This window comes from Chiloscyllium plagiosum, chromosome 3 (genome assembly GCF_004010195.1).
Source record: "Chiloscyllium plagiosum isolate BGI_BamShark_2017 chromosome 3, ASM401019v2, whole genome shotgun sequence".
NCBI lineage: Eukaryota > Metazoa > Chordata > Chondrichthyes > Orectolobiformes > Hemiscylliidae > Chiloscyllium > Chiloscyllium plagiosum.
This window is the reverse complement of record NC_057712.1, coordinates 74192317-74208042: the sequence shown is the minus strand read 5'-3', so window position 1 is coordinate 74208042 and position 15726 is coordinate 74192317. Positions and strand designations below refer to the sequence as shown.

At 41.0% G+C, this 15726-nt stretch overlaps 1 protein-coding gene across 1 annotated transcript in view; it reads left to right on the top strand.

Annotated features, from left to right (window-relative positions):
* Positions 1 to 15726, top strand: part of dcbld1 (discoidin, CUB and LCCL domain containing 1) — a 101700-nt gene that overhangs the window by 71999 nt on the left and 13975 nt on the right. The window contains exons 6-8 of the mRNA XM_043675087.1: positions 343 to 476; positions 1171 to 1211; positions 8884 to 9099. Of these exons, the coding sequence (XP_043531022.1) occupies positions 343 to 476; positions 1171 to 1211; positions 8884 to 9099 (391 nt within the window). The remainder of the gene's footprint in view (positions 1 to 342; positions 477 to 1170; positions 1212 to 8883; positions 9100 to 15726) is intronic.

Sequence of the window (15726 nt, the reverse complement as noted above, 5' to 3'; positions counted from 1 at the left end):
TTCATCTAAATGGCAGCGCCCTCTCTGTACTGTTTTGGGAGTGAAACTTGAATTATTGGTTCAGCACTCTAGAGTGGGACTTGAACTGAAGCTTCTGAAGTGAAGTGTTACCACTTTGGCAAGACTGAAATTCTTTACCAACTTTGGATTTCCCCTTAACTGTCCCTATTCCAATGGAGGTAGTCCCAGGATCTCAAGAATCGATTTATCATGCTCAAAAACAGGATAATGCAAAAGATGGGAAACTTTGATTATGAAATATTTGTTTACCTTTTTGTAAATGAAATAACCAATTTATTAGCACATTGAAGTTGCCCATCTAACTAACCTTGTTTCTTTCAGACGTCGGCCCTTTGCAAAGCTGCCATTCATGCTGGTGTAATACTAGACAGACTGGGTGGCAATATAGACGTTGTTCAGCATAAAGGTCTGAGTCGATATCCAGGTATCCTGGCAAATGGTGTTTTGTCAAAAGAGTAAGTAATAAGTTTCCTTTGTTTCAGTTCAAGTTCAGATTCAAATCTGTTAATGAAGAAATAAATTTATTATGGTAGCAAAATATTTTAAGATAAATTGAAATGTTTAGTTTCTCCCCACAGCCCCTTAATCCAAGGCAACTTGGAAATCAAAAATTGTTGTTGAGAATTGAATCAAATGTATCATTTTCAGTAATAATTTTTTAGAAGATTGGGAATAATTAGCTTGTGCAACATCTCTTCAAGTAGAGCTATACAGCTTTACATTGACTCTTCAGTGGCAGAAGGTACTCCAGGTTGCTATCAGCACTCCCTTGTAGATTTCCTCATTGATATTGTTGCCAAGCAACGCATGGACTTTGCAGATAACTGCTTGTTGTGCCATCTGCCCCAGGGAATCACTACAGTCAGAGTAACTCCGCTTAAAGTAGTTCTACGCAAACACATCTTTGTCTCTCATTACCTTAAAGAAAGGAAAAGGAAAAAGAGCAAGTCAAAATTTATTTAGTATTTCACTCCAGTGTTGTCTTAGATTGTGCACTAAAATCTGGTAGCAGGGCTTGAAGCTACAAAAGAGTAAGAGCACTGAGCCCAACCTACCATTTGGGATAGAAGTCATTTGTGTTTACTCTATTTAAATGTCTGACTGAAAATATATTGTAATAATATTTCTCCTCCTCTTGTTTCATTTCAGTGGATCTCTGTCAGATAAACGGATTGTGTTTAACACTAATGGTAAGCTAGTATTGTTAAAAGTATTAACTTTATAAATTGTTATGTTTGTGAATGACTCTTCATTTTGGGTAAAATGGAGGAATGAAGGAGGTCATATGAGCAGTTCTCACTTCTTCCCTGACATAAGCTTGGGCTGCTTGGTTATCGAAAAGTTAAAGTGTGACCCAGGTTATTTATCCTGGGAAGAAAGTACAAGATATTCACACTCTGGAATAAGGGCATCTCTGATGACTTTGTATAGTCTATTGGTCTCCCAAGTCTCACAATGAGCTGTTAAGAATATCCGATTTCATGAATGATTCTACTCATTCCAAGAAAGAATGGACTTGGATTTAGAAGGTAATTAATCAGCATTTGTTCTAGATACAAAGCATGTGTGATTCACATTGCTGTGGACGTGGAAGGGAAATGATTCAGTTCCCTCCAATGTGGAAACAGGCCCTTCAGCCCAACAAGTCCACACCAACCCTCCAAAGACTAACCCACCTAGACCCATTTGCCTCTGACTAATGCACCGAACATTGTGGGCAATTTAGCATGGCCAATTCACCTAACCTGCACATCTTTGGACTGTGGGACGAAACTGGAGCACCTGGAGGAAACCCATGCAGACACTGGGAAAATGTGCAAACTCCATGTGGACAGTCACCCGAGGCTGGGATTGAACCTGGTCCCTGGTGCTGTGAGGCAGCAGTGCTAACCACTGAGCCACCACGCCACCCCTGAAACAGGTAATGGAAAGCTATTGTAATGTTTGTTAGGATTTCCTCAGAATGTTCTTGAACCTTTCAGACAAGGCAAACAAGAATTTGAGGGTAGAGGGATAGAGGCAGCCGATGTGTATTGTTTACCACATAGAATATAGGTAAGAGCTCACACTTTGATTGCAAAGACCAATTCCAGGAAGATTTAAACGAAGCTGGAAGATTTGCCTTTGACTAAAGGAAAGGATTCCAGAGAAACCATCAGCACCAGAGTCAGTTCATGGATTCGAATTTGACAAGTGGAAAAGGGAAGCAAGCCATCAGGAGCTGAGACCAGCTTTGGACTGGCTTTTGCAGAATGAAGTGTCCACTTAAGGGTCAGGATAAACTATAATCACAGATAGGACTTAAAATCATTTTAAAAGTTCCCCCGATTCAGGGCAAGTTCACTTCTAAAACTAAAGTATGATTTGCCTACAAAATTAGAAACAATACTGGATGAATATTAATTTGTTTTGCTGCAATTATTAGGTCACTTAACAGCCAGACTTAGGACAATGGCTTATAGGCCGCCTTAGGCCTCACCTGACCCACATAAAATTGCAAAGAAGTCAAGAGGAGGCAAAGGGTGATAGGATGGTCATTAGAGGAATTCTATAGGCCCTTTCCTACCTGCAAATCTGTTGGAACACCAGTGTGAAATTCTACTCCTCATTTTGAGACATAATGCACCATAACTTAAAAGCCTTCTGCAGTTCTTTGAGGAGTTAAGAATGCTAATTTATGACTGTTATTCTTATGTAACAGATTTTCAGAAAGCCTTCCGCAAATTTCCTCATGTGTGGCTAATGAAAACATCTTAAAGCTTGTGGAATAGTCAGTAGTCTAACTGATGTGGCAGTTGAAGACAAGTTGGCGAGAGTGCAGCTCCACAGGAATCTTTGCAGAAATCTGTTTACAATGTGAATGATTGGCAACTGAGTTTTTGTAATATGATAAATATGCCAATGATGCAAAACCTTGTGGGCAAATGATGAGAAAAATTAAGAATGATTCTCTCCAGAGAGACTATGGAATTGAACTGTGTGACAGATAAGTTTTCATGTGCATAAAGTTAATAAGTTGTGTATAAAAAAAATTGCAGATGAAACTTGCTGACTACTGATACCTTCCATGACAAAACTTGCTTTCTTGCACAGCATCAATTATCTTAACGTTAACTATACTGCAACTGCTATCAGGAAACAATGGTTATAGATTAATTTTAGAAATTGAAATTGTTCAGTCTTTACCACTGTACAGGCTGCTTGAAGTTTTGTCTTTCAGGGCTGCTGCTATCTGAAAGCAAGATGTAATAGTTTGAATTTTCAGTCTGATCATAAAATAATGACTATCAGAATATGCATTTTTTTTTGGTGAGGTCCTTATTTATTAAATTACAAGAGCTGTTCCTGTGCAGAACATTAACAGCAGAATTACGTAAAAGGATCAGCAAAAACCAATAAATATTCAGTGTGGTAGTTGTGGGTTGCTGGAGACCATCACCAACTTGGTTTCTTTGCAGTAAATCTATTCGAAGTTACACTGATGGTTCCATCAAGTGCTGAATAGGTTTTTCCATACAGGTTTAGATTTGATGTAACTCCAATGAGAATAATGCCAGTCTAAGACAATATTTGCTAAAGTAATTCAGAAGAATGATTTTAAAAGATCAACAAAGAATTTATAGCACAAGTAAATGTCAATTGACTTGGTGGATTGATCTCATTGTTTCTACTCTGTATGAGCTTCCCCCACCCCTATTTCACTTAAACATTTCAGCATATTATTCCCAGGTACCAGCTGCCTTAAAGGCATCTATGCAGTTTGTGGTAGTTGCTCTGTGTGGTGAACTTCCTATACCAATAGAGAAGGGAGTTATCCTGAACTCCTGATTGGATTTACTAGTTACTGCCTTAAATTTGGACCATCTGGTTTTCAACTGTGCACAAATAGCCACAACTCACCCCTGTCTACCCTGTCAAATCTCCTTTATAATTTAACTCTTTCAGATTACCTATCAATCTTCTGAAGAGAAGAGATTCAATTGGTTCACCCTTTCCTGATTGTAAACATTTCAGGCTGTATTTTCCCCTCCCTGCAATACTGAGGAAGTTTACAAAATTCAAGAAGAGTGTAGAAATCTTGAACCTGGACGTCAGGAAAAGGTTTTGCAATTTTCCCCTCCAGCTTTGAAAGACAACTTCAGATTCTTACGACTATTTTTATGCATTGTGTCTTGTCATCAGCCACACTCACCTAGTTTCTTTGCCATATCCAAATCTCCTCCTCTTCCTGAGAAACTAAACATCTTAAGTTCCGGATATGTAAAAATGAAGCAGATACCTGACGGGCACGGCTCACTAAATGTTAGTCCTGGCATCATCTATCTGTGTCTCCAGCATTATGTATTGCACACTCCCATATTGTGTGGCCGCTATCTTTGTTAAGGTTTTGTTGACATACTGGTAGCAGCAAACTACCAGCCTCCCTGCACCTACGGTGGCACTCAGATAAACTGTTACACCACTCCAGTCCTTCACACTTTTCTTCGGAGTAAAGGGTCGCCTATAAGTTGAAAACTTCTGCTGGATCATGTTACACACAGTGACAAAGCCATATCTCAGGCATCTACAAAGGATACATCTTCTAGCTCTTAGCTTGATTTCTAACTTGGCACTTTCTTGTCTTTTAGTGCAGTGGGAAAGGCATCCAGCTGGTCATGGTGGTGAGCAAAAAACTGTCAAAGGGAGTGGACATGTTGCTGTATGGCACTATATCACAGCTACAGTATGCCCCAGCAGCTTAAATGGCAAATGCTGTGCATTGCTTCAACTTAATGACTATGTCTGAAAGTCAAAAGGGTGCAGTCTGATGAAAGAGGGGGCTTTGTTACATTATGTAAAAAAGTTTGTCTGATTCCAATCCAGATGATTGGTCATAGTCAGTCAGACACTTTGATTTCCTAGATTCCATGGATCTATATCCTTGCAGTCAATCTATTGGGTCAAGTGCAACCAATCCTGGGATGACAATTCAGTTGGTCAGGCCACCGTGGAAATTTCAGACCAGCGGCTGGGCCTTGCTCAGTTTGAGTTGACCTGCAAAGTCAGTCAGGGCGTGGGCCTTGCTCAGTTCCAAAGTCTTGTCCAATAATGGTTAAAGGGCTTATCAACTGGCAGTCCAAAAGTCCATTCAGATCTTGGGATAGACTTCATTGCGCTAATATTTCAGCAATAATCCTGATGACTTGTGCTCCAGAACTTTCCCTATCCCTAACTAAGCTGCTCCAGCTAAATACTGGCATCTTTCGGACAATGTTCTGTATTCAAAATGCAGGACATATCCAACAAGCCTATTAATGTCCTATCACACTTCTCTCGATCATCAGTAAAGTCTTGGAAGGTGTCATCAACGGTGCTATTAAGCAACACCTGCTCAGTAACACTCAGTTTAGGTTTAGCCTGTGGCCACTCAGCTTCTGACCTCATTACAGCCTTGGTTCAAACATGGACAAAAGAGCTGAATTCCAGAGATGAGGTGAAAATGACAGTTCTTCCCATCAATGCCACATTCAATGGAGTGAGGCATCAAGGAGCCCTAGCCAAACTGGAATCAGTGGGTATCAGGGAACAAACTCTGTGCTGTTTGGAGTCATATCTGGCACACAAGACAGTTTGTTTCTTAGAGGTCAATCAGTTCAGCTCCATGTCATACTTGCAGGAATTCTTCAAGGTGGCCTCCTCCCAGACCATTTTCAACTGCTCCATCTGACCTTCTTTCCATGATAAGGTCAGAAATAGGGATGTTTGCCAATGATTGCATAATATTCAGTATAATTCATGATTTTTCAGGTAATGAAGTAGTCAATGTTCAAATACAACAAGATCTGGACAATAACAAAAACAGAAATTACTGGAAAGGCTCAGCAGGTCTGGCAGCATCTGTGGAGAGAAATCAGAGTTTCGGGTCAAATGATCCTTCCTCAGACCATTAACTCTGATTTCTGTCCACAGATGCTGCCTGACCTGCTGAGCTTTCCAGCAATTTTTGTTTTTATTTCTGATTTACAGCACCTGCCGTTCTTTTGGCTTTTTTAAAGATCTGGAGGATAACCAGGCTTGCGCTGTCAAGTGACAAGTAACATTTGCACCACAAAAATGCAATGATTATCTCCAAAAGAGAATCTTCCTACCATTACTTGACATTAAATGAATTTGCCATCACTGAGTTCCCTTGCTATCAGCATCTGATGGGTTACCATTGACCACTGAACTGGACTAGCAATATAAATACAGTGGCTACAAGAGTTGGATCAGAGGCATCTCACCTCCTGGTTCCTTAAAGCCTGTCCAGCATCGACAAGGCACACATCAGGAGTGTGATGGAATACTTCCTACCTGCCTGGACGAGTAACGCTCAAAATGTTTGACACAAAAGAGGACAAAGCAGTCGCTTGATTTGGCACCACATCCACAAATATCCAATGCCTTCACCAGCAACTTTCAGTGGCAGCTGTATGTATTATCAACAAGATGCACTGTAAAAATTCACCAAAGTGTTAGATAGCACATTCCAAGTCCATAACCTTTTCCATCCAGAAGCACCAGTGGGTGGCATGGTGGCACGGTGGTTAGCACTGCTGCCTCGCAGCGCCAGAGACCCGGGTTCAATTCCCGCCTCAGGCGACTGACTGTGTGGAGTTTGCACGTTCTCCCCGTGTCTGCGTGGGTTTCCTCCGGGTGCTCCGGTTTCCTCCCACACTCCAAAGATGTGCAGGTCAGGTGAATTGGCCATGCTAAATTGTCCGTAGTGTTAGGTAAGGGGTAAATGTAGGGGTAGGGGTGGGTTACGCTTCGGCGGGTCGGTGTGGACTTGTTGGGCCGAAGGGCCTGTTTCCACACTGTAAAGTAATCTAATCTAATCTAATCTAATCTAATCTAATCACCAGAGCAGCAGATATATGGATGCACCACCACCTACAAGTTCCTCTCCAGGCCACTCATTCAGATTCTTCAGTATCTTTGGGTCAAAGTCCTTGAATTGCCTCCTTAATGTCATTGTGGGTCTACCTACATGTGGACTGCAGTGTCCTCACCTTCACCTTCTCAAGGGTACTTAGGATGATCCATCCCAGCCAGCGACATCCACATTGAATAAGTGAACTTTTTAATAACTCTGCTGGAAAAAAATGTAGCTAGTCTCCATTACTCCATGCATCAGGGCCTGAAGGTCCCTGACTTCCAGGCAACCAACCTGTCTTTCTGAGCCATATCCTTAGGGATAGTAACGTTAGAGCCAGTTCCTGACTTGCAACATCTGAAGTGGTGGGTAGCTGGGCTTTAGATATATTGTCGATAGAGTGAATGCTGGAAAGGCCGTCCAGCGATGAGCTTTTCCATCTCTCCAGCTGTATAAAAAAAGCTGCTGAGTCACTTGGATGCATTCGTAACAAGGTGAGGAGCAGACAATTGTATGAGAAAAGTCACTCTGAGCCATGCAAGACTGGATCTGTGAATCTTTCACCAAAACACTTCAGCTGAAAACGGGGAAATCCTGCCTTCAGTTCTAACCTTATCTTTGCAGAGCTTTATTGCACTGTCTCTAGTGCATCTTTTTATATACAAGATAGCTTTATGAAACATCATTCATAATCTCAAGAAGTCATGAAGCGTTTTATAATCAGTTAAGTGTACTTTGTTTTGCACTGTAGTTCATCTTGTGATGTTGAAAACAGCAGCCAATTGCATGCATAGAAAGCTCTCTCAAACAATAATGTGATAGAACTTAATCATTTGTTTTTTCAAATATTGATTGAGGGAACAAATATTGGCCAAGCCTCACTTTTCTCTATCTAATTTAAAATAACTCTCTGCTTTTCGAGTCTGATCTTCTTAACTGAACTCCAATGCACTGTTGCTATATTGTACAACCTAGTCAACCTGCATTGTTCCCTGAAATTATTTGTACATCCACACCCCATTTAAACTCTTATTTCCCAAAGATTATGTCGCAGCCTTGTGCCATTAATGGGCATCACCTCCTCATTCTGCTGGGGACTTTTCTTTTAGCTATTTGAGTTATCAATGTGATAAACTAATGTTCATCAAGACATGTAGGCTTGGGAAGATTCTAGAAGTGAAAGTGTGACTTGGATATTTTTGGATCCATAGCTGTGATGGCCTGTATTGGACTGGTCCAGGGTCTTTATTCATTTGAGTTAAATTAATGTAGAAGTGAAGAGTGCAGTGGCAAGTCTCAAGGAGCCAATAGCAATTATTGTATATCTGGGGAATCCGGTTAAGGTAAGCTCAACTGGACTGCAGTACTTGCCACAAGCCGACTTTGAATAAGAGTTTGCCAGAGGCAGATAGTAAGTTCAGCCGTTTCGCCAGATTGTTTTATCCAGGAGGCATGTTCAGGCAGTTTGGTTACTGAGTGAATTATTTCCCACTGTTCCTCATAAATGATAAGTTATCCCATGGTTTACAGACGCAAGAGAATCCAAGAGCCAATAAGAGAAAGGACAACAACTCTGAATAATGTGCTAACCAAACTGTTCCATTTCTTGCTCATTATGTATAATGATGGTGAAGACAAGGTACCAGAGTACAACCTCTGAATTCCTCCGGAATGTTTCCACATAACCTATGAAATATTGAGACACTGGAGGGTTGACACAATTCTCTTCGAAGATGCGTTTGTGTATATGAATAAAGTCAAACTTGCAATATCAGGAGTTGTTGAATGATGTGAGTTCAGTATTTTTCTCAATGGTGTAATATTTGCCCACTTTCTAGTCCTTGGTGCAAACTGAGTTAAAACTAGATTCTGCTAAAATAATCCAGGTGGCTAATGTCCATCAGTCCATGTTCTTTTTGAACCCCACTTCCACACTTTTCTCATATATGCATCTTATCATTACTTAGGTTGTAATCAACCATTGGGAATGGAATTGGGACACATTGCTGAACATCAGATCAATGCCACATCATTCTGGCAATGGACAGATGCAAATGGTCAAACTGTCAGTTGGTCACCAAACAAAGCACGACTTAATGTTCCAGGACCTAGCTGGGCTGCTGCTGAAGGTGAGAGCCAGCAGTGGCTCCAAATAGATTTGGGAGACAGGAAATGCCTCACAGGTTAGTCTTCCACATTAATTACACAAAATAAGAGTTTAGTCAATATTTTCTAGATTATTGATGTTGAAAATATATGCTGGTTCAAATGTACTTGATGACAGGCATGCATTTTTATTGCATCACCATGAAGTAACTTTTTCATTCTAAAAGGGTGATAAATTTATGTGGAATTGTTATAGTCATGAATGGAAGAGCAGGCTTGAGGGGCTGAATGGCCTGCTGCTGCTGTTCCTATTTCTTATGGTGTTCTTGTCTTATAGCTGTGCTCCTAAAATTAGTGAAGAAAGATGCTGCTTACTTGATTGTATAATAAGTACACTCACTAATATTTACCTGATGGATCATAGCAACCAAGTGTTTCTTCAGTCTAAAACATGTGTCCAAATTTGTTCAATGAATATTACAAATAAATTTAAAGCCTTAACGTGTCACACTGAAACAAGATTGAATGAAATCCCGTTGTCTACTATTGTAACATTTAGCATTAACTAAAATTTAAAATAAATTCACCCTTAAAATAGTAAATACTGAAATCATTATGTTGCAAATTGAGTGAGTATAATAATATTCAAAGATCCTCATTTCAAATGTGTACATTATTAGCACTTTACCAGCATCATGAATTGATCGATTTCTGGTCCTCTCAGTATATAATAAAACTTCATACTACGGTGGTTCTTAATGGAAATCAAAAACTATAAAGCACTTGATTTGGTGTGAGGTGTGGCCATGGAGATCTACTAGTGGGAAAATATGTCTCGGGGCAATGTTAATGAAGTTCTTTCAAGTCAAAAACAAATGTATCACAGAAGACACCTTTGGTTTCATCAAGTCTGCACTGTCCTATCTAATCCCACTTTCCAGCACGGCCCATACCTATGAATGTCGTGATATTTTAAGTGCTCGTCCAGGCACTTTTTAAAGGTTGTGAGGTTTATGCCTCTACTACCCTCCCCAGGCAGTGCCTTTGAGACTCCCACTATCCTGGGGGTGAAAAATGGTTTCCTCAAATCCCTTCTAAACCTCTTGGCCTTCACCTTTATAATTATGACCCCTTGTTATTTACCCTTCAACTGAGGGGAACAGCTGCTTCCTATTCACTCTCCCCTTGCCCCACATAAACTTACACACCTCAGTCATATCCCACCCACCCCCATCTTCTCTGCTCTCGAGAAAATACCCTAAACATATTCAGCCTCTCTGGAGTTAAAATGCTCCATCCCAGGCAACATCCTGCTGAACCTCCTCTGTATATCCTCCAACACAATCACATCCTTCCTTTAGTGAGGTTATCACAACTGCACACAATACTCCAGCTAAGGCCTAACTAAAGTTTTGTCCAGCTCCAACCTAAACTCCCTGCTCTTACAATCTTTTCCTCAATTGAAGAAAGCACGTGTCACGTATGCCTTGGTAACCTCCTATTATTGTGTCCTGCCACCTTCTGTGGATGAGCACTCCAAGATCCTTCTGTTCTTCTGAGCTTCCTAGTACCCTGCCATTCATTATGTACTCCCTTGTCTTGTTATTTCATCCAAAGTGCATCACCTCCCAATTTTCAAGGTTAAATTTCATCCACTATTAATCTTTCCAGCTGATCAATCTCCTGTAACCTTCTTCCTCATTGTCAACCACCAGCAAATCCTCACTCTCATGTCATCCACAAACTTACTTACCATTCCTCCATTCCCCACCGTCACATTCACATCTTTATCATTTACTTGTCTCCAACTTCTAAGACAGATTTGGATCCATTTTGACAAGTTACCCAGTCCTTTTACCTTTTTTTCTCAATCCCCCATGTAGGACCTTGTCAAAGACTTTGCTGAAACATATATGATGTATCAACTACATGACCCTCATCTACACACCTGATCACCTCTTTGAAAAATTCTATCAAATTTCTGACACATGACCTCCCTCTGGCAAAGCCATGCTGACAATCCCTGATCTAACCTTGCCTGTCCAAGTGGAGGTTAATCTCTCCTTCAGAATTTTCACTAACAGTTGTCCCATCACTGATGTGAGACTCACTGGTGTAGAATTCCCTGGTTTATCTCTACCACTCTTCTTGGAAAGTGGAAACCAATTAGCTGTACTGCAATTTTCTGGTACCTTCTGGTACCCTGTGGGCAGAGGAATTAAACAGTTGGGTCAGAGTTCCTGCAATTCCCACCATTACCTCCCACAGCAGCCTGAGATACAATTATCCACACTTGGGAATTTGTTCATAGAGTCATAGAAAGGTACAGCATGGAAACAGACCCTTCGGACCAACCTGTACATGCCGACCAGAAATCCTAACCCAATCTAGTCCCACCTGCCAGCACCAGGCCCATATCCCTCCAAACCCTTTCTATTCATATACCCATCCAAATGCCTTTTAAATATTGCAATTGTACCAGCCTCCACCACTTCCTCTGGCAGCTCATTCCATACACGTACCACTCTCTGCGTGGAAAAAGTTGCCCCGCAGGTCTCTTTTTATATCTTTCCCCTCTCACCCTAAACCTATGCCCTCTAGTTCTGGCCTCCCCGACCCCAGGGAAAAGACTTTGCCTATTTACCCTATCCATGCCCCTCATAATTTTGTAAACCTCTATAAGGTCACCCTTCAGCCTCCGATGCTTCAGGGAAAACAGCCCCAGCCTGTTAAGCTTCTCCCTATAGCTCAAATCCTCCAACCCTGGCCACATCCTTATAAATCTTTTCTGAACCCTTTCAAGTTTCTCATTATCCTTCCGATAGGAAGGAGACCAGAATTGCATGCAATATTCCAACAGTGGCCTAACCAATGTCCTGTACAGCCGCAACATGACCTCCCAATTCCTGTACTCAATACTCTGACCAATAAAGGAAAGTATACCAAACGCCTTCTTCACTATCCTATCTATTCACTTTTTTAAGCCTGCCAAAACCAACACGTCCTCATACCCTGTGTCAATCTGCTCAGGAGCCCCTCATTTGCTCTGCTGGAATTCTGTATCTACATCTTCTTCCCCCAGACAGAAGTGAAGAAATCCCTTAAATACTCTACCAGTGTTCTCTGGCTCCACATAGAGATTGTCCACTTGGTCCCAAATACACCCTACTCTGCCCCACTCTTTCCCTGGCTAACCTCTTCTCCTTAATATACTTATATGCTTAGATTAGATTTGATTCCCTACAGAGTGGAAACAGGCCCCTTGGCCCAACAAGTCCACACTGAAACTCTGAAGAGCAACCCACCCAGACTCATTCCCCTACATTCACCCCTGACTAATGCACCTAACACTACAGGCAATTTGGCATGGCCAATTCACCTAACCTGCACATGTTTGAACTGTGGGAGGAAACCAGAGCACCCGGAGAAACCCACGCAGACACGGGGAGAATGTGCAAACTCCACACGGACAGTTGCCCGAGGTGGGAAGTGAACCTGGGTCCCCGGCGCTGTGAGGCAGCAGTGCTAACGACTGAGCCACCATGCCGCCCTATTGGGATTGGGATCCCATGCTATTGGGATTCTTCGTCATTTTACCCACCAGGGTTCTTTCATGCTCCCTCTTTGTATCCTAATTTTTTTTTTAAGTTCTCTCCTGAAGTTGTTATACTCCACTAGGGCCTCCTTTTGAGTTGCTCTCCCTTTGCCCCATCTGAAAGCCTGCTTTTCCCTTCTTATCCTGTCCTGAATATTGTTAGGCAATCAGGCTTCTCCTGGTTTGTTGCTCTACATTTCACCCTAAAGGATCTGTTCTCTTCCCCCTTTCCCTCCTTTTTGCACATTCCGCACTGTTTTGCTGTAGTTTTTCCCACAACTAGATGTACTAGTCGACTGGTCATCCAAGTTTACTCTGGCTGGATCCTGTCCAATTTAAAAAATAAAATCTGCATTCCCAATCCAAGACCATTTTGTGCAGATTGTCTGTTATTTCCATTACAGTGTTGTGGTTGCTAAATGTTCCCTCACTGCCATCTCAACCAGCCTTCCAGCTTCATTCCCTAGAATTGGGTCCAGCTCTGCACTGGGCCTTCTATGTGTTAACATAAAAAGCTGTCCTGAATACATTTCAAGAACTCTACCTCCTCTAAGCCCTTTACACTATGACTATCTCAAATAATGTTTGGAAATTTGAAATCCCCAAATGAAATTTTGGTATTACACACCTCAATGAATTGCTCCTCTATTGCCCACTTATTGTTTGAGGACTTATAATACAGTAGTGTGAATGACCTTTTTTATTCTACAATTCCACCCACAAAGGGTCAGTTGAAGATTTTTTAAAAGAACATCCCTGCTTACGACAGAATGTGACTCTTTAACTAATTAATAATGCAACACGTCCTCTGTCTTGCTTGAAGATTTTATACCTTGGAATATTGCATTGCCAGTCCTGTTTCTTCCTCATGTCTCTGTGATAGCAACAATAGCTGACTTCCATGTGTCAATATATGCCCTTAACTCAACAGTCTTCCTATCATACTCCTAGTATTAAAATACAGGCCATCAAGTCTCATCTTACTCCATTGAGTTGCATCGTGGCTGAGCTCTGTCTCTCCTAATTCCTTTACTATATTATACTGTATCCCTGTTATGTTAAGCCCTATCTGTCCTCCCCTGCTAAACTAGGTTAGGGTCCTCCCAGTTATAAACCTACCCACAAAGATGTTGCTCCAATTCTGGTTCAGGTGCAGACCATTTCACTTGTACACAGAAAGGGTCCCAGTGGTCAAAATGTCTAAAACCCTCTCATTTGCATCAACTTCTGAGTCACGCATTCATCTGTCTTATTCTTTCATTTTTGTATCACTAGCATGTGCAACTGGGAGTAATCTATAAATTACTTTGTTGTAGAATCAGGAAGAAAATGGGGGAAAACATTCCTTCCACCATGCGAACAGCAGGAAAACTGTTCTTTGGGAGTTGTAAACAAATAACTAAATGATTGGTCTCATAAGCAAAAGCAATTGAATTGGCTTTTTCTAGTATATATAATAGGATAAGAAGGTCTGTTACTGCTTCTGAGAGAATTGTTTTTTTTCAAACTGTTACATGAATACCATTATAAATACCAGCAAAATTTACACTTTTAGTACCATTTGGTTGAGAAACATACAGATGTACAGCACAAAAACACACCCTTTGGTCCAATTCATCCATGCCAACCAGATATCCTAAATTAATCTAGTCCCATTTTTCTGCATTTGACCAGGATCTCTCTCAACTCTTCCTATTCATGTATCCATGCCTTTTAAATGTTGTAATTGTATCAACCGCCCACTATTTCCTCTGGCAGTTTGTGATGGTGCTGCTCCTTTAACAAGGTTATGTTGTCCTTGTTTGTTTTCCCCAGAGGGGTTGTAAAGGGGTTCTGTTATGTCTGGGAATATTTATTTGAAAGAGCTTTGAAGTGTTTTTTTTAAAACACTTGTACAATAAAAGGGGAGTGTCCAGTTCTCTCATTTCAGGGTTGGGCTTGGTTTGCGTTGGTTTTAGCAAGCTATTTTGTTTGCAGCTGCTGGTCAAGTTTTAGCTGGGGACCCATGGAAGATGCTGGGGTCTCAGAGAAGCAGCTCCATGTTGATCCTCACTCTCTGACATCTCTCCTATAAGAACCTGTGTTTGATTTTACCTTTTTTTGCCAAGGAGGTGTTTGCGGAGATGTTGCAAGTATTGTAACAGCATCATTAAGTTGCGATAGAGTCGATTAGGTTTTCAGTTAGGTTAAGTTATTCTAAATTTAGTTCTCTTTTGTTCATGTTTCATTTAGTAGTCTGTAAATAAATTCTGTTTTGTTTAAAACTGAATGGTTGGGCCAGCTGCATCACCCTGGAAGATCCACTTTACACCTGCTTAAAACAATGAGAAAAGTTAGGGTCTGGGCTGCTGCCTTGAAATGTTTTGAGGGGGTCTGGCCTGGTCCATAACACAGTTCATTCATACATTCACCACTCTCTGTGTGAAAACGTTACCCCTTAGGTCCCTTTTAAATATTTCCCCTCTAACCTTAAATCTATACCCTCTAGTTTTGGACTTCCCTACCCTGGAGAAAAGGCCTTGACTATTCACCTTATCCATGTCTCTCGATTTTATAAATCTCTATAAGGTCTGTTTAATACTGGTAAAGTTCTGTTTATGTGGTCCTGTGAAAAATTGTTTAGTGAGTTTGTTGTATGACAATAATGGAAAAACCCAAATCGCAATATCAATTTCCAGATCCTAGTCATGTAAAGCAAGTCCTGAGAGTGACAGAACTCTTTTTTTCTCTGCAAATGCTGCCAGATCTGCTGAGTTTCTCCAGCAAAAAAAATTTCATCTGTGAAAAATCACACCGGTTAATATTGTCAGAAAATTGAATAGTTATCCTGTAAAAATGCTGCCTTAAGGAATCATCTCCTGCTCTTACACCAAGCGTTTCATGGTGGCTGAATCACATTCCAAGGTGGGCTTTGTACAGTAGTCTACTGAAATAAAACCAATAACTGCGGATGTTAAAAATCTGGAACAAAAACGGAAATTGCTGGAGAAGCTCAGCAGGTCTGGCAGCACCTGTGCAGAAAAAGCAGAGTTAATGTTTCAATCCACTAACCCTTCTGTAGAACTTCTCTAAAGGTGCTGTTCTGAAGAGGGAGCACTGGATTTGAAAT